Genomic DNA, 26333 nt, shown 5'->3' with positions numbered 1-26333 from the left:
ATTTAGAAACACGTATTGCATACATTCATATAAAACAAAAACTTTAAAAATAGTCATGGTTTACATTAAGTTTTATACTATTCGTAATGTCATAGAGTAACTTATACTAGAGCGGTACTGTCATAGTAAATTTTGTAACCCCAGTAAATTCACTGCCATCTGTCGACACACTTTAAAACTAAAAATGAAGATTTATAAAAATACGATAAAATGTATTTAAATATGGATAAATGATTTTTTTTTGACCTATGTTCTTTTACGGATATGTGTTAAAATTGTTAAATAACAAACGAAACCGTCAAAGCCATCTATACGACAGTTGGCCAAAGCTAGTAGCGCCCTCTGAACGAGAATCAAATTTTCTTGATTTTCGAGGCACGTTTTTTCCTTAGACTGTATCCATCTATTACGGAGTTATATCTATCTTTGGTAATGTGTAACTAGCGGTGATCAAGTCTTTTGCACGATCCGAACACAGAATGTCACGGCATCTGCATAATTCTCTGCTAATGATTTAATGCCGACATTATTACACGCATAATCAGCCTGGAAAGTGTAGGAGGTAGCAGCTGTATGCCGTATGTATCTGTTGTTCCCGATGGGTTAGTATACATATGTGTCACCGGTCCGGACAAGCCGCGGCTTCAACTGAATTATTCATGAGACATATGGACCTAAAGCAGACTGGATTTCAGACGGGAATTTTAAAATATCTATATGGAGTTTTAAAATTGAAAATTCTGTTATAAAGTGTAGTATAACATTATGGCTTACCTTCGGAAAGTTTATGCAGCCGTATACCTGAATAGATAGTGTTCAAGTTGAGCATTACATACGATAACATGTGTTGAAGCGGTTCTCATGAAAGTAGGTTCGATGGTCCATTTATGGTAGTAAAATTTCCTACGAATTTACGAATACTACGAAATTATTTTCGATGCTTTTTCATGACATTCCGTTTTTCCGTCTATATACTGATAACCGATTATGTGGTTTGCTCGAGCGCAGCCCTACGGTCGGTGTCGATGGTCACATTACGATTGGCGCGTCCCGAACTGTCAGACGAGCATCGTTCGCCATTGCGGCGTCGGAGTGTGATTTACCTAAGCTAGGCCTGTTTTCCGTGGTTTTTATGTATTAAATCCTTATTTAATTATGTATGGTGTTTTCTCCTTTAACAATACCTATCTGGTATTGGTATCAACGAAATGACAACACTGTTTGAGCTTAGCCGAAAAGCGTTGTTAAGATTACTTAACAACGCTTTTAATAAATACCTATAAATGGATTAATTTACTCTAACACCTAATGTGTGTTAGACTACTTCTAACACAAACCTAATGTGTTAGATACACACCTTTAGTATCTTTGGTGATAAAACGTGTGGCATCATGGACACTTAATTTTGTACTGATTTATAATCGAATATGACTAACAGTGAGCTGCGAAATTGCATGGAGAAATTATGAATGAAGTCATTAATAAAGTCGCCATTCATTTTTACGGCTGAATGTTGAATTGAATTGAAATAGCCTTTATTTCAGACAAGTGTTTTGTAAGTACATTTTGTTAGCATATACACACATATATATATATATATATATCTAATTTCCATCTGTATGCCTTTTGTAGGCAAAGGCCTCCCCTAACTCTTTCCATTTATCCCTATCTTTTGTTATTGTAGTCCAGCAACCTCCTGCTGCGCTCTTAATCTCATCATCCCATTTTCTCCCATGCTTCCTCTTTTTGTCTCTAGTAAACCATTATTGCTTTAGACCACTTTTTGACCACGGCTGAATGTTACATAAAGTTTACTTTGTAGAAAAAAGAAAATCAAAAAATACCACAAATCGGTCCGGGCAATTGTGGCTAAACGTATATAATTAATGGAAAAGCCAAATTATCTATATTTATTAAATTACTAGTTTCAACATTCTCATTGTTTAATTTATTGAATCAGGCGTTACCTACCTACTTTGTGGCAGCCCGTAGTACAATACTTTATTCCGTTGGTGCTTTTTAGGGTTCCGTACCCAAAGGGCAAAAACGGGACCCTATTACTACGACTCCGCTGTCCGTCCGTCTGAACGTCTGTCACCGGGCTGTATCTCATGAACCGTGATAGACAGTTGAAATTTTCACAGATGATGTATATCTGTTGCTGCTATAACAACAAATACTAAAACATGACAGACAGACAGCGGAGTCTTAGTAATAGGGTCCTGTTTTTACCCTTTGGGTACGGAACCCTAAAAAGGCACATCCACATTACATAAGCTACTTATGTAATACGAATAATAGTCGTGTATTTCTTTCACGATTCCCCTAAAATGTTTGCCCTTTAAAATAGAGTGATGTGAAGGGAGAGGGTCCTTTTTTGTGAAAGGCCCAACTTCAGTACCTATTTATTTTTCAGAGAAGGACTATTTTGTACGTTACTATTTAGGTGAAGCGTTGCGTGAAAATTTGTTCAGTGGCTAACCTGACTCTGTGACATGTGATAGCGTTGTTGGTACAATGAATGGCTTCAGAAAACTAGCCTGAGAACAAATTTTAATAGATATATATATATATATAGGTAGAAAAGCTAAGTGGTTGTGTATATATCATGCGAACATTAGAGATACTAATTAAAAAATATATATTTACAATCATAATCATATCAGTACACATGTACCTTCAGTCAGCAATACCATTAGCTGAGCACCCTTGGCATACAAATTTCTGCAGGGGGAGGGGTACGGGGCAAAAATATTTAATGTTAATAGCTCCATTAGCTCACTTAAAAGACTACCGTGACAAAAATAAATATACCTACAGCCATACACACAAATTTACTTAAGAAACTTTTCTTCCCCTTTATATTTTGTGAGGTTAGTATAGTATTTGTGTATTTCAAGCACAAATTTGTGCTTAAAAGAAACTCAATTCAGGTTCCACATTTATCATTCTAACGCTTTCAGCGTATAGGAAGTTTAATCTAGATTTTGCATATAAAGTTTCTTTGGTTAGTGCTCGAGTTTAAATAAAATAAATCTAACAATGAAATTCTAATATGCACTCATGTCTTGCGGCGTTATTTGACTGTATTATTTTAGTGACTGGATATCACGACCATCGACAACTTGATTTTTTACGCCGGTGTCAAATGTAACCATCCAGGTTAAATTCATAACCTGTTATTACAGTCAGAATACGCTTCGATTTGTCCAGTCCTCCAGTCATCTTGTTAGATGATTTGACTTGTGTGATTTTATTAATATTTAAGACATGCTGATATCTGGCGCACTAATAAACAAAAACATTTATTTTTATTTTATTTATTTGGAAACCAAACGGAAATAAGTGAGCAGGAGATGAGTTTACAAATACACACTAAGGACATTCACTTATGTCCGTAACTGAACAGCTCTCACTAAAACATGTAACAGAAATATACTACACTTAAACTACTCTTAGCGTACAATTATTAATTTATTAACATTAACCATGTAGTCATCGAGGGTCGATCAAAGGGTGTATCACATCAATTTAGTTTGTTTAAATTAAATAAATGTGACGTTTTCAACCAAAAGGTACCACATTGACGCTTGTCGATAAGGTTGATTTCAAATTGAAGCTATATGGAAATAGCGCCTTATTGACAACCGACAATAAGTACCCTTTTGATTGAGAGTGGCACAAATGTTTCAATACCAGGAAGCCTAATAAAGATCAATACTTGGAAAACATTTTCGTACTCTCAGTGAGTTATTGCGGCTCATTCATTCGTCTTTCTAACGCCCCAACTTACTCCACAAAATACATCTAAGATTTCGCTACTCAAGTAATCTGCGGTCAGCGCAAGAGGTTAAATAAAAATAAAATAAAAGAAATGGGTCGCACTATGAAATCCTGGCGTGGTATTCCAGCTTGCCCGGCAAAACTTGGACTGTAATTTTCATTGCTTTCCGAGCACTTGTTTTCAACCAGTATAAAAATGGGGACTGATTCTGATTTTACAATTTGGTACGGTGTTGATCTTGTTTTGATAAGACATTGACGATTGCGCACGCTAAATGGTGCACGAAAAATATACACGTAACACATTGTGACATCAGGATCGGCCTCCTTGAGTCTTTATCGACTAGACGTAATCGGAAACAAAATTGATGCACAGAATATCTAGTATTTCATACAGTATAAAACTTTTAATACCGATTTTGACAGGTGAAGGTCACCAACTAAGACCATACGTAATAGAAATAGAATGTCGTATTTGCGTAGGTACAAAAATATTTGCCGAATTTTGCGGGGAGGTGACGAAATAACACATGCAAAAGAGAAAAATTAACTCATTCTCATTTTGACGCACACAATCATATCACACATGGAAATAAATGTCTATTAAATTATACTGCTGCAGTAGGTATGCAGGGTAACGATACCTATACATCTGAAATTGAATAATAATTCAAGACATGTTTTCATAATATTTTTCTATCAAGCTAACTAACCTTTTAAAGTGTTGGTTGGTGTCTACTCTTGCAAATATAAAAATAGTTCGTGCGATTTTTATGGCATTGGATAAAAATTTGTATAATTGCAATACAAAAACTATAATTTTGCGTTAGCCCGCTCTTAACAAACATGTACGTAATACGGTGTGGTAGGTCTCTCTGTACAATATAGTCGTATATTCACATATGCTGCTTCAGTTAGGACAATACGCAGCAATTGCGCGCTAGGCAAAGGAAACAACCGCCTCGCTCGGTCCGCCGACCTGTCAGACTGTGTATGTTACAATACGACAAAATGCGCACAACGATATTTGTGATTAAAATTTCGTTTTCATTCCGCATTGGATTTCATTCCGGTTGCATTTTTTGCTTGCTGTATGGCAGATAAATATTTTCTCTTGCTTTTCCATAGTTATATTTCCTGAAATACCAAATGGATAATGATCAAATATATCAAATATAATATATCTACTTACATTTGAAATTCTAATTATTCGCCAATTTCTAAGTCATTGTGATAAACAGTGACGTGACAGTTGAGTAGGTAAAAGAATACCTAAAACAAATCGCTAGCGAATAAACGAAACGAAATTTCTGGACTCAAGGGGTTTTAAATAGGTATAACACGTTTTTTAAGCCTTACCGTTTTCTGTGGCAAGTGGTTCTAGGCTTGCCGCTCTGTTTGTTAATTAGTATGCATGTGGTCAATGGTCATGCAACTTGCACGATGCTGTACCTATATCAATGATTGGAACAATAGGTCAATTAGTTGTTTAAAATAATCCGCATAAATATACAAAACGATCTTGCCACTCATCCCCGAAAACAGGTAATAATTAACCAATCAAAACATTGTTAACTGCAATTAATTAACTTTATTCGTTGGTCTCGAACGGTCAAAATGTAATATTGCTACCAACGGATGTACAGTTGTGTACTTGAATCCTTTCGACCGCGGCCGGTGAAAAAACGAATGTCGGCCACGAAAGGAAATTGCAACGGCAATACATAGAACGTGCAAACCCTTTATGCCCGGAAAATCACCTCACACTAACTGAAAAAAATAGTAGTTGAATTTGAAATATTGATAAAGATAAGCTAGTTTTTTTAATCGCATTTTATTTAGGCATACTCGTAAGCTAAATAAACATATTGACCGGGATATAGACCGTGATTACCTTTTGTAAAACTAATAACCGTGAATCATTCAAAACTAAATAAACAGGTACCTGTCCATAGGGTGCGTAACTGCGCATAATGTAACACTACTTCTTTCTTTTCTTTCTCTTGTCAGGCCTGGGGTAGGTCTTTTTAGCCATCAAAAACGGTATCTCTCCGGTGTTACACCATAAATCGTCTGCAACAGACGATAAGGCCAATGATGATGATATAATATAATTAATTGCATATGGCGATATTAATTAAACGCACTACAAGCCTTATAAGCCATTAATCGTTTGTCTTAATCTGTCATTTTCTTTATGTATTTTTAAGAAAGGGATACAACGTAAATTACAATTAATTGATTTAAGGCTTGTACAATGTCAATAAAGGATTTTGGTCAGTAATTATTATGACAAGAGGTAAATTAAAGTTTACGCAGACATTCATATTCATTTAGGATTCCATAGACCCAAATCACAATCACCCAACTAAATAAAATATACCTACCGATTAAAAATAATTTCAAAATCAAACACTACGAAAGGAAAATGAAATTAAATACTCAATTTAAAACATTTCTCTAGGACTCTAGGTAATGAACTAATGACAGCTTTCACACACACAAAGCTAAAATTATTAAAGTATTCAAACACGCTATTATAGTAAACCCTCATAATGCGCAAAATATTTACACAAGACATTTACATAACTACCATCTCAGGCTCTATTACTCCATCCAAAGAACACAGAAAGTAAGTGATCCACCGCTGTTTATTATTACTTTAAGCATGTAAACATGGAACTTTCACAACAGTTCAAAGAGTTGGATACGAAAGGCCTTTCGGGACGTGACGTAACAAATAAAACCCCACTTATTCACAGCTACGACTGGGAAATTTATGCCGCGTAGGATCCCTTTAATGCGGGGGCCGTGACAACGCGTACATATAAACCTGTCTATACTCTGAAATAAACCAGACAAGTCGTTTTCATCAACAATCTGTTGAGGCTACTTTGCTCGAAACCGGTGCTCAACGCAATTCAACCTGTTCTAATGACGCCTGGTGACATAGCGACAAAATTACCGCTTTGTGAAAAGTAGCAATTTACACAATATAAACCGTTACGTCAGTATAAACAGTTGCGGTAAACCACACGCGGTTTACCGCAACTGCTTAGTGCTTACAGACCCTTAAGATTCAGATAAAGTACTCGTAGTATGCGACTTTGATGTTTTACTCTACCTATCTAGTGGTAATGAATAATACATAATTTTTGTAGAACTATTGACAATAGTTACAGTTAAGTTTTTCGCCAATTCAAATATAATATATTACGTATGTCAATATTTAAACAGATTGTCCTCAGAATGCTGATTTTAGGGTTCCGTACCCAAAGGGTAAAAACGGGACCCTATTACTAAGACTCCGCCGTCTGTCCGTCCGTCTGTCCGTCTGTCCGTCTGTCTGTCTGTCACCAGGCTGTATCTCATGAACCGTGATAGCTAGACAGTTTAAATAATGTAATGATGTAATGATGTATTTCTGCTGCCGCTATAACAACAAATACTAAAAACAGAATAATATAAATATTTAAATGGGGCTCCCATACAACAAACGTGATTATTTTGCTTTTTTTTCCGTAATGGTACTGAACCCTTCGTGCGCGAGTCCGACTCGCACTTGGCCGGTTTTTATTATATATTTAAGCTAATATTCCAAAATATATCAGTTTTCGCCAAACGTATTCACAGATGTGAGCACTATATAGTGCATAGTATTTAACTCGCATGTAGGCCATTAGAAGCGCAAATGCACCGGCCACATAACAAGCCAGCACCAACGCGCCGCCCGGGAATTGTTACCTCGGCACGACCCGTCGCTCCCCTTAATGATGCTAAGGCTTGCGCGAGACACCGATGACGTTTTGTTAATATGGATAAATTACTCATTATTATGCACAACGACGGGACTTAATCGCTTAAAATAAGTTTTAAATTTACCTCCGACGTTTCGAGGACGGCGTTGTCCCCGTGGTCTCGGAGAAGACTGGCTCAAGTTGACATCAACATCTTCTAGGCGCACGAGTTTTTCGAACTACCCGCACGTGGTCTTGTTTATTAACTTGAAAGTTTTGCGCACTACGGATATCACCGGGTAAAAATCAATAATGAGTAAAAATCGTGAAAGTTGAAATCAGTGGATAAATTACTGTTACTTATACTAAACAGTAAGACAATAAACAGAATTTTTTTTAAGGAACGAGAAGCAGAGATGGGCATTATTATTAGCATTATTATAGGCGTTTTGAACACATATTTAATTATACGAACGGGTCGATTTAATTTCACGTCGGAATTTAAGGTAAACACAATGAAATTAAATCGCCGTAGACCCGTTCATATAATTAAATATAGAATAAAAATTCATGTTTGTATGTATATTTTTTTCATAATTTTTTGTTGTCCCGTTCTTGCCAAAAACGGCGCCTAGCGCCTTAAAAGGAAAATATTTTTTTTTACAGCAAAATGTGACATCGCGAATCTCAATTTACTTCCATTCTGAATACATTCTCCGAACAGCTGAAAGCATTTCATATTAAAGTGGTTTTTATTGCAATTATAATTTAAAATTAACATAACGTATTCAGCAATGAGCGCGATGATTCAGCCACGTTGGGTCGCAATAATTTTCTTTATGCAAACGCAAACTATAGAGCGAATGCGGTGAGCGCCAACCGAATCATTCGATCGCGAGTCGGTTCGTTAAATCCGATTTTAATACTTTGCTTACGAGTTCTGAAATCGAATACTGTAACAAACTGCAACATTTTGACTGGGAAAATCAACCACTAAGCCGCAATACTTGATTACTGGCGTCAGTTGAACTATAGTAGATTCCGCATATTATTAAATGACGTCGAAGGTAAGTGCCAATAAATACGTCATACTAAGCGGATGTGTTATATAAAACAAAGTTGATCAACTTCTTATTCACTCTTCGGGGTAACTAATCTGATAATCATTTAAAGATAAGGGCAACTGCCCAGCCCACGGTTTTAAAAGGTAAGTTGGTACCTAATTACTACTTTCTTCACGATTAACTAAATCGAACATCTAGACTGGTCATAAAACTATAAGCTTGAACATAGAAATTTAATTATAATTGTGTGCCAAAAATGCCTACGGCCCGGCCGCGTCTCTATTAGAAACTAGAACAAGCACCCGCGCTGATTGCTTTCGACGCCCACAGTCAAGTCACGTCGAAGGTGTAATTTTACAAAAAGGGGTGATTGTAAATTAGTCGGGAATTCGGTCCGTCTGTTGGCCTGTTGAGTACCGGCCCGCAGACGCGAAGGAACTGCTAAACGAGTTAACTTTTCCCATTTATACTCACATTATTCCTATTAAGTTCGTCGTCGCCCGGAATATGTACCCACTTTTGAGAGCTCTTGCTAATTACAGGTACTTTCTTTAACGAGTATCGTCAAGTCTAATCTGATCTTAACAAGTTCTTTAAAGTGACGAGTTACGCTATTTGAAACGGAGTTTTGTAACGAATCAGTTGTTAATTTGTTGGATGTACATAAAATTGAATTCAATTAGGTACCATCATGGGTACTTATGAACTAATAAAATAAAACTATTTAAATTAAACTATTATATCGCGTATAATAAATTTGAAATACATCCTGACGTTTCGAACTCTCTAACAGCGTTCGTGGTCAATGGGAGACTGAGATTGAGTTGAGGCTGGGGAGACTGCGGGCGGGATGAATTTAAAAATTTATTAAGAGCGATATAATCTGTTTAAATAGTTTTAGTTTAGTGTGTGTAGTTGAGAGAATTCGTAAAAAACTAGTGCGTACATCTATTCATGGGATTAGTTGTCAAGCGGACCCCAGGCTCCCATGAGCCGTGGCAAAATGCCGGTATAACGCGAGGAAGAAGAAGAAGAGTTGAGTGTAATTCAGAAAACCTTATTATAAGATAAAAAGAGTAATTTGATCATAATTTAATATCACCATTGCATCTTGATCGCATCAATGTGTAAGTATAAGTGAAACACACTTTGAGCTCAGTTTTTGGTCAAAGTTTGAACGACACATTCCAGTATTTTTTCAGCAATGTCGTCAAAAGAAGTACCTAATACTATCATGATTAAGTATGGCAGTTAGCTTTGCTACGAATATTGCTCCCACAAGGGATCTAGCAATTCTAGCATGAATCTGAAACGCAGGCAAAGGCACGAGTGCCTTTTGAAGTGGCGTGGACTACGGTTGGTTGATTATGGCCATCGATGTTTCACTGGTGAGCACTTGTTGGGATTGAAAATACTCTATTGCAAGAAAATAGAGTAGGTGTCTTCATAATACCAAATTTTTGGTACTTATATTAACTTGCGCTTCATTTTAGTAACAAAACTTCCATGGGACAGAGACATTAAATATATATTAAAACGGATCGCTCACGTATCTATCTCACTTTGTATTTATATGACGTACAGAATAAATACAAATATTACAAAAAAAAAAACTGTTTGATTGTCTTTATACTTCTTATAGACATTTTTGTCATAAAGAACTATTGAAGCATTATGTAAAAAACCGGCCAAGTGCGAGTCGGACTTGCGCACTAAGGGTTCCGTACCATTACGCAAAAAAAAACGGCATAAAATTCACCATTGTTGTATGGGAGCACCACTTAAATATTTATTTTATTCTGTTTTTAGTATTTGTTGTTATAGCGGCAACAGAAATACATCATCTGTGAAAATTTCAACTGTTTAGCTATCACGGTTCATGAGATACAGCCTTGTGACAGACGGACAGACAGACAGACAGCGGAGTCTTAGTAATAGGGTCCCGTTTTTACCCTTTGGGTACGGAACTCTAAAAATAACAAATTTTGGCCCCTTCTATCAAGATGGCGGCTAACGCTGTGACCCCTCGAGGTCGAAAACTTAAATTTTTCATGACTAGCATATACTTAAGCGATACAAGTTAAAACATTTTCTACTCCACCTTTTGTAGGGCAAAGCCTCTTTGTGGTCCCCAATGATTGCATTAATTTTTGACTTGTCGACTAGACTAGAAATCACTATCATCTTATTTATCATCTTGATAACTTATCTTTGACTTCCTTCTTGATAATGAATGGAACAGCATGGAGTCTTAAAAATTCTGTGAGCTATGAAACAACTTTATTTACCATTTTAAAACTAGTTTTCCGATGCCAGTCCAATAGCTTCTAGTAACCAAACCGTCCATGTTTATCGAGACTGGCCCAAATAGGGCAATATGTGAAATTTATGGCTCGCCCCGAGCGTTTTGGAACTAAGCGAATCAGCCATTTAACACACGTAACATTCATAAGGGTAAACTGCAAAGAAAACTGACCCTCCTTGTAAACAAGTTTCTATGCGGGGGGTCAGTTATCTCTACAGCTTACTGTACATGGGAAGTGAAATATTAGTTAGTTGTTATAACCAGAGTATTGCTTTAATACAATACAATAAAATAAAACACATATTTCTAAGATACAATAATTATAGCCAACAGTAAAATAGGTAAACATGATCTTTAATAGTTACACAATTTTTTTATAAGATGATGAGATGCAGTGGAGTTCGAAAAGTGAATAATATGGTTTATATTTATTTTAATAATAAATAGAAAATACCTAAACGGTTCAGAAATGACGTAGTGCTGAGGTAATAACATTAAAAATAATGAATTCAAACATACAACCGAATTAAGAACCTCATATTGAAATATTAAATTCAGTTAAAAAGGATAAAAAGCATTTAAACGGGTTTATGGACGACTCCGTGTAAAATACAAGAATTAAACTTTCTTTTAGACTGTCGCTTCCTTTGACAGTGGACAGTGGGTGAAATGAAATAATAGCGCTTTGCAGAGCTCTGGTTTTTTACTGTGATTCAAAAACCGTGAAACAGCTTGAATGAATTATGCTTGGATCTCTTGTTTCATAATAAAAGAATATAGAACTAGTTATTTTGCCTTAATCTATAGTCACGAAGACCAATACAAACTTGCATTTTGATACCAAAATATTTTAATTTTGTTATCATTACATATACGAGTAGATATTGTACAAAGTTTCTGTAGTTGTCAAGGGGCCCACTGATTATCAGTCCGCAGGACGATATCAGCCTGTCAGTTAGAACAATTTGACAGTTCCGAACAACTGACAGGCCGATATTGTCCGGCGGACTGGTAATCAGTGGGCCCCTACAGGTCTCCAATATCTTTGGTATTTCTTTTGTCAGGCGGCTAGCCCGATCGCGTGTTAAACATTTTATTTAGGTCACATTTTCATGTAACCAACTCATGCAAGTATTCATAATTAAGGCCGTTCCCTGAGCTAGAAGGTTTACTCGGTTATTTATTATCTTCTTCTTCTTTTACCTAGCGCTATCCCGGCCTTTGCCAGGGTCCGCTTTCCTACTAGCCTTTCTCTACTTTTCTTTGGTCATTTATTATGTGACACTAAAAACAAAAAAAAAAACAAAAAACAATCATAACTTAAATAGTAATTTGACAGCTTTCGAATTTCGATATTGTAAGGCAACGTTTTAAAATAAATAACAATCGACAAAATTCGATTAAAATTGACACTTGGCGCGCATGGTCTTTCCCGTTCTTTCTTGCGAAATGTGACAGTGATAGCGGTAAACCCATGGAACGGCCTTAATTGTAAAATTTCATCGTGTTTGCCAGCGTAATTAAATATTCATTACACTGAAACTTACACCGTATTAAGCTACGGGTTAATCTATTTAGGTCTAGCTCTAATGTAGTTGGACGTAGACTATCACCTAGTTTGCAACTTTCAGGCACTTGGAAATTTTAGCTCATGAAAATGTTATAGGTGGGGAGCCGGCGATGCTAAATGTGTAGTTACTCGAGCGTCGTAGATACCTATTGGAATCGAAGGATTGGATTATAAAAAGAAAATAAGGTTATATAAAACTTTCACGATTTTTACTCATTATTATTTACAACGACGGGACTTAATCGCGTAAAATACTTTTAAATTTACCTCCGACGTTTCGAGGACGGCGTTGTCCCCGTGGTCTCGGAGAAGACTGGCTAAAGTTGACATCAACATCTTCTAGGCGCGCGAGTTTTTCGAACTACCCGCACTTGGTCTTGTTTATTAACTTGAACGTTTTGCGCACTAGGGATGCTACCGGGTCGACACACAACACTCACAATATTCGATTTTTCAACTTTCGATATTTGGTTTCGCTTACACTTACTAATGAAAGTTGAAAAATCGAATATTGTGAGTGTTGTGTGTCGACCCGGTAGCATCCCTAGTGCGCAAAACGTTCAAGTTAATGAACAAGACCAAGTGCGGGTAGTTCGAAAAACTCGCGCGCCTAGAAGATGTTGATGTCAACTTTAGCCAGTCTTCTCCGAGACCACGGGGACAACGCCGTCCTCGAAACGTCGGAGGTAAATTTAAAACTATTTTACGCGATTAAGTTCCGTCGTTGTAAATAATAATAAGGTTATATAAAGTTAAAGATTATGTAAATAGCAGGAAAGCGACCACAGATTTTTTTAATTTCGGTGGGTTGGTGGAGGGTTAAAAAAATCGTTAAGTAGATTGTGGAATTGGTCGTTTTGGTTCAAGTTAATGCTATATTTTTCTATAACTGAATATGACACTTATGTTTTGCATTTCCTTAATCTGATGACAACAAGTTCGACGCCCGATTTCCACATTGTAACCGTCAGAACAAGGAAATGCGTACAAATAATCGTCAGATTTAGTAATAGCACAATTATAGCATTAATTTGGACTAAAAGTTTTATAGGTACGTTCTTCAGTTTTTGCTCATATCTCGAATATCTGTACGAATAGCACCGGCCAAGAGCATGGTGGGCCATGCTCAGTGTAGGATTCCAAACCTTTGGGAGGCGTTCGCGGAAGCGAAGCCAACACGTAGAGTCCTTTTGACACTTTAATGAAATGTAAAGGGTACCAAGCGGATGCTGCCCTTGCCCTTTTCATGGGACGCACGCAAAGGCAGCACCCGCCAGGGTGTAACTGGTGTAAGGACTATTAAGAGTTGATGAGATCTAAAATGAACTATGGACTAAGTAAGAAAAGGTACAAAATCGTAATAAACAGATTTTTTTAAAGATAAATTATTAAACTAATCAATAGTAGTCAAGATCAAGACATGACAATCTAAGAAGTCATCCCTATAAATGTTGGTTCTATTACAAGCCCTATCTATCCACTATGCAAAGACAAGGTACAAGTACAAGCACTGAATAACCTAGATCTGCCGAATGCTCTGTGGCTGCGTTTGGTAAAGTGAGTTTTTCCTAACAAAATTGAAGTACTGACAACATTTTCACCCACATATTTAAAATCAGTCTGCCTATTATTTAAAACACTGTACACATTTTTTTATCATTTTTTTACTCATCACTCATATACGCACGCTTCCATTCCTCTACGTGCCATATTTTCTTGCTACGCACTAAAGCGTAGCCAGCAGCTGTCTACGCTTACGGGTCTACGCTACGCTGGAGGTGTATAAGTTCACCTTTCAACATCAATCAAAGCGAGAAAATTCTTATATGTTTATTATGTCAGTAAGAACCGGAGTTTTTGTATGTACACAGTCATGTATCCCTCTTCACTTAACATGACACGACATACAATGTGTGTCAATAGGGCGCGTGTTTATACGGTCACGGTCATATTCATAAATACATATTTTTACCTTACTCCAACGTCATGAGGACATACAGGGTGGAAAAAATGTATGGGCCCTGGAGGGAAAGTGCCTTAAAACCTTAAGTTAGCTCATTTTACTTAAACGAGATATTATTTTATTTTTAAAAAGAAACATAACTGCATTCAAAGAATTTTTTTTTAATTTCTCATCCGGAAATCGAACCGACTAAAAATAAAAACACTTGCTATTTTATTCCACTTGTCGATACGGTTCATGTTAATGTTAAATTTTCTCCATGTAACATTAGGTCTTACACTCGCCTATCGTACAAAATATCTATAAAATTTAATATTAAGTATTTTTTTTGAATTTTAAGTCGTTTCGATTTCTGGGCGAGACAGCGAATAAAAAAACACTGAGTGCAGTTTTGTTTCTAAAAATAAAAGAATGTTTCCTTTAAGTAAAATGAGCTAACTTAAGGTTCTAAGGTACTTTCCTTCAGGGGTCCGTTATTTATTTTTTTCAACACTGTATATTGGTGCCTTTAGCTGTATACTAAGCTATCAATAATTTTAATCAAGAGTAAAAAGAGCGGTTAAAAAGAATTTCGTATATTGGCCAGTTTGCATAATAGAAAGCATTGCTATTTGTGAATGCGGCAATCGAACGTTGGTAAACTTGCATTATTCTTTTTATTATTAGCGGCTCCCTGACGCTGCGGGATTGCGAACTGCATTTTTAGTTTTTATATATATTTTAGGGTTTTTAAGGAATGTAGCCGCAGGTTAATAGAGTTGACGCGTGACCAGAGGGCTGGGTCATATCTAGCACAGCGGATCACCATTGCCATACAACGTGGCAATGCTGCCAGCCTTCTGGGCACGCTGCCAATAGACGGTGATTTGGGCCTAATTTTCTATTTATAGTTTATTTTTAAGTTTAGTTTTTAATTTTAGTTTTTATTTTAGTTTGTTATTTTGATTTTAATTATTTTAAGTATTAGTTGTATTAGTGGCTGTTTGTTTACCTAAATAAAAAGCTAGAGATACTTAAAGATTTTATAATAATATGTATGCCAGTTTTAAGGTATTTATCTATGGGCCAATAGTTGCCCGAAAATAAAGAATTTCATTTCATTTTCATTTCATTATTTACTGTGAAAACCGTATCAGCTATACAGGCTAATTCGAACGTACACTGACATCGGACTGATATTTGAATGATATTATTTAGCTATCGTATTTCGTTCGTACTTTTACGCATAAGTAGATTGTACGGAGCTTCGTAGCTAATTATTTAACAATCGCGAATATACACGGTGTTACTTGAGCCACTGAAAACCTGAGACACCCCAACAGTTTTTTATTTATTTTGAAATCATCTTGAGTATTTATTCTTTAATCCGATACATATTTAAAAAAATATTCGTTGTTTACTTCTCTTAACAATTCTATTCGACTGGTAATTCTACACAAGATACTTCGTCGTTTGAGTGACGTCAAACAATTGCTAGTTACCATCGTAAACACTGTTAACTGACCATTTGCATACCTTACTGCAACGAGATAAGGTTTACCAATGGCCAGTTAAGGGTGTTGCTCATTGACAAATAACGTGTCAAATGCTAGTTATTGATATTGTCGCATTACAAACTTGTAGACTTGGTATGTAAAAATAATAAAAAATGATAAAAAAATTACCCCCATTAAAATATAGCGCAATCGATTCTCCTATCGATTCTGAACAAACTGTTTTTAGGTTTTCAGTGGGTCGTGAAACACCGTGTATACCTATATATTCAATTAATAGGGATTAATAAAATTTTACAAGTAAACATATGTGCCATTCTCAACCAACAATTGCGACAATTGTACTTATTGTCGCTTGTCAATAAGGTGATATTTCCATAAAGATTGAATTTGAAATCAACCTTATCGACAACCGACAATGTGGTACCTTTTAATTGGAAACGTTACATATAGTGATTGCGGTTCGTTACAGCCAAATATCATAATGCCCTTTTACATATTTTACTAAATCTCAAATTGTCTTATTTCCAAAACGCCTAAATTATACACTGTCACAATAATATTTACACATTACATCCGATATCCAAATTGTATAGTTGGTAAAATGAACAATAACTTCAAATACCGAATTATTATTAAGACTGAATATGAAAATGCATTAGTTTCATAATTTCACTTAATGTGCCTGATTATATTATAAGAAGTTGATCATGGAAATAATAATAACATACCACACATGACCTTATACATAAATTGAAAGTTAAAAAGTTATTAGTAACAATAACATATAAGTCTAACTTGAATAGCTTTTTTTAACTCTACTACTGCTATTCGAACTGCAACTTAAATCTCATATAAAGTAAATACTCTAAGAACAAATGCATTACCTACTGAACTCACCTTTCTTTCGCACGCATAACCTAAAAGAAAAACAAAACACCATTACAAATGTAAAGCCAACAGCGTTACATTAATAATTCGTTAGCACAAGATAAGCTCTCGGGTCGGTATCGCTAGCAAAGCCGGGTGTTACGAAATCCGATTCGTCATAAAAGCATAATAATAGTGGGTCGGGGGTGCCGCAGCGGTGACCTAGCGAGCGCGCGCCGCCGCGGCAGCGGCAGTCTTCACCCGAGCCTTCTAATGACCTCAAGCGTACACTGTTGCGCTAAACAATTACTAAATCCCTAGTTACAACTAACCCCTCTAATAATTTAATTACCTTATAAAAACGTGTATACGACGGACAGGCGCACTTTGAACGCCCGGCGGGCGGGTCGCAAAAATGGACCTTAACGCGATAGATATAACATCTATTCGCAATTAGCTGCAGTCAGCGTGTCGGCGCAGTAGCCTTGACAGGTGAGTCCTTTAAATAATTTTCTGATTAATAAGTAGACGTTGGTTATTGATATTGCGGCTTATGCAGTGGTTAAGATAATGAAGTGTGAAGGGTTTTCGTAAAGCTTTAAATAGAAAACAAACGCAATATAATTATATTTTGTCCGTACAAAAATTGAAAGACGATCTATTATATTGGATATTTCGAAAGAAAGATTAACATTTTAAGCTACTTTGCGAACTAGCTTCTCAAGTAAAAAATAGATATTTATTAAAGTGAAATTCGCCAGCGAATGTATGTTGACAATTAATTTATATTTAATTAATTACTGCAAAACCATTGATCGTTGAATTGTACGTGCAAATAAATTCTGAGGACACAGAATAATAGCCAGCAATTTTTTAGTCATGTTTGTATAGTGACTTCATTTTATGATAGGTAATTTTACCGTGGCTCTGATAGGTATTCCAAAATAACGGATAATCATCATTTTATCGCTTAATGCAAAACATGGACCAGACCAGAGACCAGGAAATGCGTTCCTAATTTTATAATTCGTTCTTGATCTGTTGTTAGTCTCAGTGCGTCTCATCTGCACTTGAGCATTTAAGTGCGAGAGAGAAGCACAGAGCCACCACAGAGATTTCAGACATTTCGCTGCAGTAGGCCTAGCACAGGACGGGCGTGACATTATTTCGCCCACGAGATAGACTACCCGCCTTTTACTAAATTTATTAATTAAAGAGGGACGGGTAGGGTATCTCGCCCAGATACAGTCACGCCACTCCTGTGCTAGCCCGGCTGGTCATATTGCGAATTTAAACTTGACTATTCGCCGCCTTACTAACTCGACCTCGTGACTCGGCCACCATTTCTTCCGCAACAAATATAACAACCGCATTAAGTGACTTTAAAAGATAAATTTGAACTTGAGATTTATTGCGCGAAAATAGAATAAATAATTAATAGTAGATTGTACAATAAGGGCATGAAGCGATCCATTTTTCGTTTTTACCCGAGGCAATATAGTCGAGGATAAAAATGGACATTTATGCCTGAGTTTTACACTCTACTTTTATTATTTATCTTATCTTAATCGCGGGACTCTACTTTTTACTTCGATTGTGAGTAAAATATACAAAAATAATCAATATTGTAGGTTATTTTATCGTATTTATTCAAGACTAAAGAAAATTGTACTTGGGCCGGTTGGGGGCGCGGGGCACGTCGGTCAGGAGCACGCCGCGCCGGTCGGTGGCGCGCCGGCAGGGCTGGCAGTTTGTATGGAAGATTATGGGCCTTATTGCTAAGTCAATAAGGGTCGTAATAGATTATTTTACTTTATGCTCTCGAACATAATAAGCAACTTTATGTCGTCTACGCACGACTTAAAGTCGAACTTTACGAGCATGAAAAGTGAAAATGAGTTTTCGATTGTCGTTTACGCTTTGTTACGCGTGGTGATGTAGATATAATCTGTCATTAAAATCTAAAAGAGTTCAGGAGGCACATTCAGATTTAAATCTTAGTGGGTAACTTTTGCTCTAATAGTCGAGTGATAGTATGTAGGATGCATTAAGGCTGCATTAGGATTGGTATCTTATTTAAAATCTGAATATGGTACTAGTATTAGCTGTTAATACAATTACATGGTTTAGTCACGTGGTTATAAGTAGGTAGGTTAAATCTACTAGGTTTATAGCACTAGTTAACTAACAGTATGTGACGGCCTAGCCAAGATGACAAACGTTTATAGGACATGCCAATCGAAAGTTAAAAAATGTATGGCAACAGTCACGTGACTTTCATAGCATCTGTCATCCCGATACATTTTCATAACTTTGGTTTAAGCGGGATTTACTCGTACATTACGAAATTAGTGTCGTGCATGTTGAAATCAGTTTCACGGAAGTAATTTCGATATATGCGAAAGTAATTTTGTGAAATTCACAGTATCGCAGTGACCACGGCTCCATCAGCATCGAAGCTACACGTCGCAGACACTTTGGCGACACTAGTTTTTCACGTCGCATTTACACCACGAAATTAGTTGCATGACACTAATATCACAAAAAAATCGTGCAGGGCACGAAATTGATTTGCTTTCATGAAATTAATGCATGCATTACGAAAATATTAAATAACACGTGAAACTGTCACGAAATCAATTTCACGCCACTAATTTCGTAATGTAAATTCCGCTTTAAACAACTTAATCACATATTATTTTTCAGGTAAACGAAATGTTCAATGGAATGTAAAAAACATTCAATAATGAAACTATGAAAAAGATTTTATGCTTCAAGACGAAGAAATATGATCGTGATATTTTGCAAATTATTTCATTACTGTTGGTTCTACCCTCCGTTTCGCGAGGGCAGAATACCATGGCGTGCCCGGACTTAATGAGGGGTAACAAATGTTCGTGCTATACTTTTGAGGACGGTGAGAGTTTTTTATTGACACCGTAATTCTTTATACATCGGTATTTTGTAAGCTTAAATTAAAAATCGACCCTAGAGGCATTGTACCAAGGATGCTGGCGGCATTACCTCGCTGTTTCGCAATGCTGATACGTTGTACGAGGAAGCCGCCAGCTTTTCGGTCACGCAGTTACGTCAACCAGACGCTTCGCGATTTCTGCAAACAACTTGTGCGCGCTGGGATCACATGGACCTAGAGTTTCAACTCCAAATGGTACAAAATGGTACTCTCTATCGAGGCTCTTATATTTATTACTTATTAAAATTTGGGCGCTTTCCGCCGCTCCGCCCGCGTGATGTATAATTAAGCATGTATAAATTAATTACTGAACTTTTCGCGGAATACTAATTATTTTATGTTTTGACTTTTACATTATAATTACGTGGCTTTGACATTATTCTTAATTATACGGCATTATATTTATTATAAATAAATAGCATATTAAATTCGTTGTCTCTACTTATTTAATGTTAGGTATATACAGTTTTTTCTTTAAATATTTACGGACAAGGTATATGCTTTGTTCTATTAAAGTTCGTTTCATTCGCTGTAAATAGGTACTTAATTCTGTTCGGAATATTTTATTTTGCACCTGCTGAACTATAATGAGCTTTATTTTTGTGAACTACGAAATACTAAAATTATTTTATTTTGCAGGTGTGTTTCTCGACTGCCAAGACACCGTTTTAAAAGATGTTAAAAATGCATTGAAACTTATGTGGCACATCCATTCCCTGTCGATTTATGACCTCGATGACAACGAAGATAGTTTGGGGGCTCACTTTATACCTCAAGGAGTGTGCATTAAGCACATACACCTGTCGAGGACTAGCATTAGAGATATCGGTGACGACACATTCATGCCGCTGAGGAAGTGCCTTGAAACGATAAGCATCGTGTCGAGCAAGCTAAAGTTTATGCCACAAAAAGTTTTTTCCGGCCTCCTAAAGCTCATATCCGTGGACCTAACTTTTAATTATATCGAAGATATACCCAGCTATAGCTTTTACGGTCTTCCGCTTATGAAATTGAATATGAAAGGAAATATGATACGTGATATATCGGAATCAGCTTTTTCTAGTTTAGAACTTTCTCTGTCGGAAATTGATTTGAGCGAAAACAACCTCACAACATTCCCAATAGCGGCGGTGGCGAAGTTGAGACATCTGCGCTCTTTAAGGCTAGCTTGGAATGAAATGTCTTTTTTCCCCGTTGTTGAGGATTCGGATTTAATCTCGCTTGAGTTTCTAGACTTGAATTCTAATAATTTTGAATTTATTTCGGAAGACTGCCTCAAATTTAGTCCGTCCCTCAAAATATTGTCTTTTCATTTTAATTTTATTCATAGTATACATTACCGAGCCTTTCAGTCATTAGTTAATTTAGAGTCGATTGATTTGAGCCATAACAGATTAAAAGTTTTGTCCCCCGATCTTTTTGAAAATAATAAAAAACTTCGGTTTATAGAACTGAGCTATAACCATTTACACCACATTCACGGTCTATTTTGCAACTTGTTATCCCTTAGTGAGGTTGTCTTGAGTCATAATAATATTCTAGATGTGCCAATAGATTCTTTTCTGAATTCAACTAATATAAGTATAATACATTTAGATGACAATTGCATCAGCAATATTCATAGTGAGAGTTTTAGTAATTTATTTAATCTTGCTAAGCTACAATTAGAATTTAACTATTTAAATAAAGTGCCACATGATATTTTTAGGAATAATAAGAAAATAGTGAAATTAAGATTAGACAATAACAAATTTCTCAATATAGAAAACAGCACATTAGGGTCCTTAGCAAGTTTGAATGAAGTCAGACTGAACAATAATAAGCTTACAACGATAACAAAATATCAATTTGTAGAATCCTTAATGGTTGAAGAAATTCATTTGGATCATAATGAAATAAATTTTATCGAACCGGGAACATTTATTCATATGAGTAGATTAAAATACCTTAGCCTCAATAATAATTACTTAATAGACTTAAATGACATTCTGCCTAAAATAGATTCAAATCTACTAAAATTATACTTAGATTATAACTCTCTTCCTGGAATCAATAATTTTATGTTTCATTTACAAAAGAAGCTAAACAAGTTACATTTAAAACACAACCATATAAAGTTTTTGAGAAGAAATACCTTACAAAATATGACTTATCTTACACACATTGATTTAGGGAACAATGAATTTTCCTTTATAGAAGACTACTCATTCCAATATTTGAATTCAACGCGAAAGCTAGTTTTAAAACATAATCTATTAAGGAACATAACAAACTTTACGTTTTATGGTTTAACAGAGCTAGAAGATTTAGATCTTTCGAATAATAAAATTTCATCGGTCTTCGACATGGCCTTTCATGCATTGAAAAAGTTGAGAAGTCTCAACTTGTCGTTCAATCCCATAAGAATGTTGCATAAAAATTTGTTTCAGCAGGGTCTACCTTTAAGCTCACTATACTTAGACAGCTGTGAAATACAGATAATTGAAAACGAAACTTTCCAGGGGTTGAATAACCTCAAGACTCTATCTCTTAAAAATAATTCATTAAAATCAGGAGAGTTGCTTTCCATTGAAGTTCCAGGGTTAAAATATCTGTCGCTCTCTTTCAATGTTCTAGACTTTTTACCACTAGAATCATTTTCCCTCCTGCCACTGTTAGAAGTCCTGTTATTGGAGCATTGTAATATTGAGCATATTTTTGAGGGTACTTTTAAATACAATAAAAAACTTTCAAGGTTAAATTTAGCTCAAAACATTATCAGTACAATACCGTCAACACTCTTTGAAATGCATAACACAGTTTCGGACTTAAATATTAGTAATAATTTCTTAGATTCGGTTCCGTACAATACAATCCATAATTTAACAAATCTTGAAAATTTAGACATTTCGGATAATCTTTTGCCAAAGCTCGAGTTAAGCGGATTCGAAAAGTTAACTAATCTTAAATATTTGACTCTGAGAAAGAACGAAATTAAATCTGTTACAGCAAAAAAGAGGGTTACACTTAATGACTTGGTATCTTTAGATTTCAGTAGTAATAAACTAGAACACTTGCCTTTTATTATGTTCGAGTTGTTTCCAAATTTGCAGAATGTTAACATTTCCGGTAACAACATAGTAAAGTTTGATTTTCTGTCATCCTTTAAAAAGTCCGGCATAGCACTGATAAACATTGATCTTAGTAACAACCCCGCCGTTTCTTGGACCGCTTGCAATAAATCTGATAACAATGCCTTAATAGCTAATGTATATGAATTACACATAAGCGCGACTAACATTTCAAATATAGATGATATTAAATTTGATAGATTTAGCAGCTTACAACATCTTTACTTGAATTACAATAAAATTAGGCGTTTGACAGTGAGTCCGTTTTCAAAATTATCTTACTTAGAAACTTTGGATATGAGTTTTAACAAAATTTCTCAAATAAAAAGTAGTCATTTTCGTGGTTTAGTAAAATTGCGATCGATATGCTTGTCTAACAATAACATCGAGTCAATAGAATCTTTCTCCCAAGACTTAGGGAATCTGAAACTTTTAGATTTATCTCACAATAAACTTCAAAATATACTCAATGAGGATTTAGTTCACTTGAAAGAACTTACTGTATTGTTCTTAGGTTACAATAATATAAAATATGTTTCGGCGACAGCTTTTAGGAATTTGAACAAAATTGTACAGATAGATTTCTCTCATAACAAACTTCAAATGCTTTCTTTGGAACTGTTAGTATCGGTAGAAAACCACGTGCAAGATATTGATGTACAAGGTACTTACTAACTAAACTAATTCCTTTTCATTTTACTACGTAGGTTATATTATATTTATATGACTTACTTACGTTTTTATTACAGATAACCATTTAATATGCAACTGCGAACGGGACAATACATGGGTTTGGATACAAGATCACCCAAAAATAATAAAATCTAAAGCAGTAACGTGTATTCATAACGAATATCCTAAGGAAAAATGTGACGTTCCAATAATATCGCAGCTGTCTGTCGACAAACATAAAGATAACTCCGTATCTGTCTCGTGGTTTATAAGAAATCGCACGGCCATAAAAGCACTACAAATAATTTATTACAGCGAAGATATTCAATCTGATGTAAGTATTTCTCGGCTCTCATTTTGCTAATGTATGTTGTAATATTCTAATATGATCGTGTCGTGTTATATTCAACTTCAATTCAACAACAAAAAGTACCTACATACAGGTTGACTGGTAATTTGACGTATTCCTTTAAAACGGTTATTTTAGAGCTCATTTGCAAAGATTTGAGGCCGTCAGCGGCGTCAGCCAAGGATCTAAATTCATTAGTTTTTAACGTATTCGAATTTCCAGTTTTTCACTTAAAAATCCGCACTCCGGACTACAACTGGTAATCTTGGAAAAAACACAATCATTTAAATAGCAGAAACCATTATAATGATAACTTTGTTTTCACAGACTTTTATATTTTTATTTGATTGGTTTTATTTTCAGGTAAAATCTAAATACCTAGAGAAAACTGAAGTGTCCTTTCACATACCGGATCTTGCATTAAATGTAAACTATGTAGTGTGTGTTATTACGCTACACGATGAGCCTCCCCGTCCGGATTTCGAAATTAAATCAGATTTAAATAGAACTATAAATGTGGACACAAACCTCACCGCCAGACTGACGCAGGACGTCGCAGAGGCTATCCTTATGCGGTCACCTTCCAGCGAGTGCCTATCCTTCAACACTTTCAGAAAACCGGTATCAATAAAAACGAAACCTCGCAAAGTCTTTGACATTACCTTGATTCTTAATCGCCGAATGGGTTTAATCGTAGGCTGTTCACTGGGATGCATTGTATTCTTTCTAATGGTATCCATTCTTTTATACACGAAAATTAAAGAAAGAAAGCGTATTGCAAAATCAGACCCTAATTGGTCTGAAATGAATGACTTTCATTCAATTCACAGTAAAGAAGATATTATTCAAGATTCAACTACAGCTTCTACTGATAATATTTTATTAGGAATGGGAAAAAATAAGAAATAAATACTAGACCACTTTTTAATTCGATTCTCGAATAGTATGATAGTAGTTATTTAGATTTATAGATCAGATATTATACAATTTGTAACTATGAAGAGGATCAATCAATTCTAAAACCTATATTCTATCAGTAAATAGTTGCTTAGCAAGTGCTACATTCTACTTATAGATAACATTATTTCATAGTAATTTATAGGTACCAATAGATAGATAGGAAGTTGATTATAAAATTATTTTAGTTACTAGAGTAGGCATTTTTGTCGTTGGCAGTTGAACTTTGTTTAGTATAACTTATTTGTTGACATAATAATGTTTAATAGACTGTTATTCTAGTCACAATTAAATGACTGCAAAGATACAAGAATTTTATTTGTTAAATGTTATAAAACGCCTTAACATATTACATTTCTGACAGTGGGTAAAGCATCATGCTTGTAGTAGTTTGGTAAGTAGCTAAAAACAAACAAAGAAGATTTATTTTGTCTTTTTTTTATATAAGAAAAATTTGTGCGGAACCCTCGGTGGGCAAGTCCGACTAGCGCTTGTCTGTCTTTTTCTATATCCGACACAATATAGGTAAGTTATAATCATCTAAAACGTCAATGTCCACTTGGTGTCAGCAATATATCCCTAAGGTAGTCGTCACAATCGTATTAAGTGTTGTTCCCTCGAGAAATGAGCTAATGCAGCACTGCAGTATTGATACTAATGCGGTCGCGACACTAAGTCTCCTGAGATAACGTAATGCATCTCAACCCCAGACCCAAGAAGATTATAAATAGACTGAAGATTGCATGAAAAGCAAACTCTGATACCTATTAAATATGTTTTGCCTCGTGACGTTCTGCATGATTTTCATGAAATTAGTCGTTATGGCTCATATGGCTGGCTTTTTCTTTTTAAATTTTGCAATGATCAGAATTTGGTTGTAACCAGTTTTATCAAACCACGTTTCAACTTTATGTGTATATGTGTCTCATTGCGCGAGAATACGTCATACAACTAAATAAGTGGAAAAGAGACCAGAGAGTCTGGACAATTCCTTGAATCTGTCTGTCTGTCTGGATGGAAGCGATTGCTTTTTAGTGATAAGATCGCCTGTTGTTAACCTCTAGTCTACTTATGTGGCTTTTTCCTCTCTGTAAGTATTTCCTTCTATTGAGGTGTGCAATAAAGAGTTATTTTTGTATTGTTAGTCAAATGTGTGTCATCGATTTATTTATTTATGAGTAGTTTTTAGTTTTTAAGTAAAAGATCGCCTGTCAAATATCAAAAGTGCGACCAAAATGTCAAATGTCATTAGAAGTATTAACTGAATTCAGAATACGATGAGATTGGGTAAATTATTTGCTTCTGAAACAGTATGTTACAAAATATAATCACCCACTCCTTCTCAATACGACTTTTCGTATTTTCCAGTCTGCTAACCTTAAGTTTGGTACTTTCAAGCCGCAAAGCGGCAAGCAAGCGGCCGCTATGAAGCTCAAAATGGTCACATTTTTTAATTTTGTCATTCTCACATACATGATGGCTTCCG

General features: G+C 35.5%; 1 protein-coding gene and 1 long non-coding RNA gene across 2 annotated transcripts in view; both read left to right on the top strand.

Moving 5' to 3' along the window:
• The window catches only part of LOC134743807 (uncharacterized), a 576396-nt gene that overhangs the window by 106786 nt on the left and 443277 nt on the right, over window positions 1-26333 (top strand). The window lies entirely within an intron of this gene.
• On the top strand, window positions 16896-25157 carry LOC134743693 (slit homolog 3 protein-like). The gene is made up of 5 exons (XM_063677296.1): window positions 16896-17277; window positions 19492-19702; window positions 20399-23533; window positions 23619-23875; window positions 24254-25157. Exons 2-5 carry the CDS (start codon window positions 19540-19542, stop codon window positions 24797-24799), a joined length of 4101 nt encoding a protein of 1366 aa, XP_063533366.1. The 5' UTR covers window positions 16896-17277; window positions 19492-19539; the 3' UTR covers window positions 24800-25157.

The sequence above is a fragment of the Cydia strobilella genome, chromosome 8, assembly GCF_947568885.1.
Source record: "Cydia strobilella chromosome 8, ilCydStro3.1, whole genome shotgun sequence".
Classification (NCBI taxonomy): domain Eukaryota; kingdom Metazoa; phylum Arthropoda; class Insecta; order Lepidoptera; family Tortricidae; genus Cydia; species Cydia strobilella.
This window is presented reverse-complemented; position numbering and strand designations above follow the sequence as displayed.

Bases quoted from the DNA above. Each gene is read 5' to 3' on its own strand.
- LOC134743693 (XM_063677296.1), top strand. From the start codon at position 19,540: ATGAAAAAGATTTTATGCTTCAAGACGAAGAAATATGATCGTGATATT. The intron at 23,534-23,618 runs GTACTTACTAAC...TTTTTATTACAG, and splicing joins GCAAGATATTGATGTACAAG to ATAACCATTTAATATGCAAC. The intron at 23,876-24,253 runs GTAAGTATTTCT...TTTTATTTTCAG, and splicing joins GCGAAGATATTCAATCTGAT to GTAAAATCTAAATACCTAGA.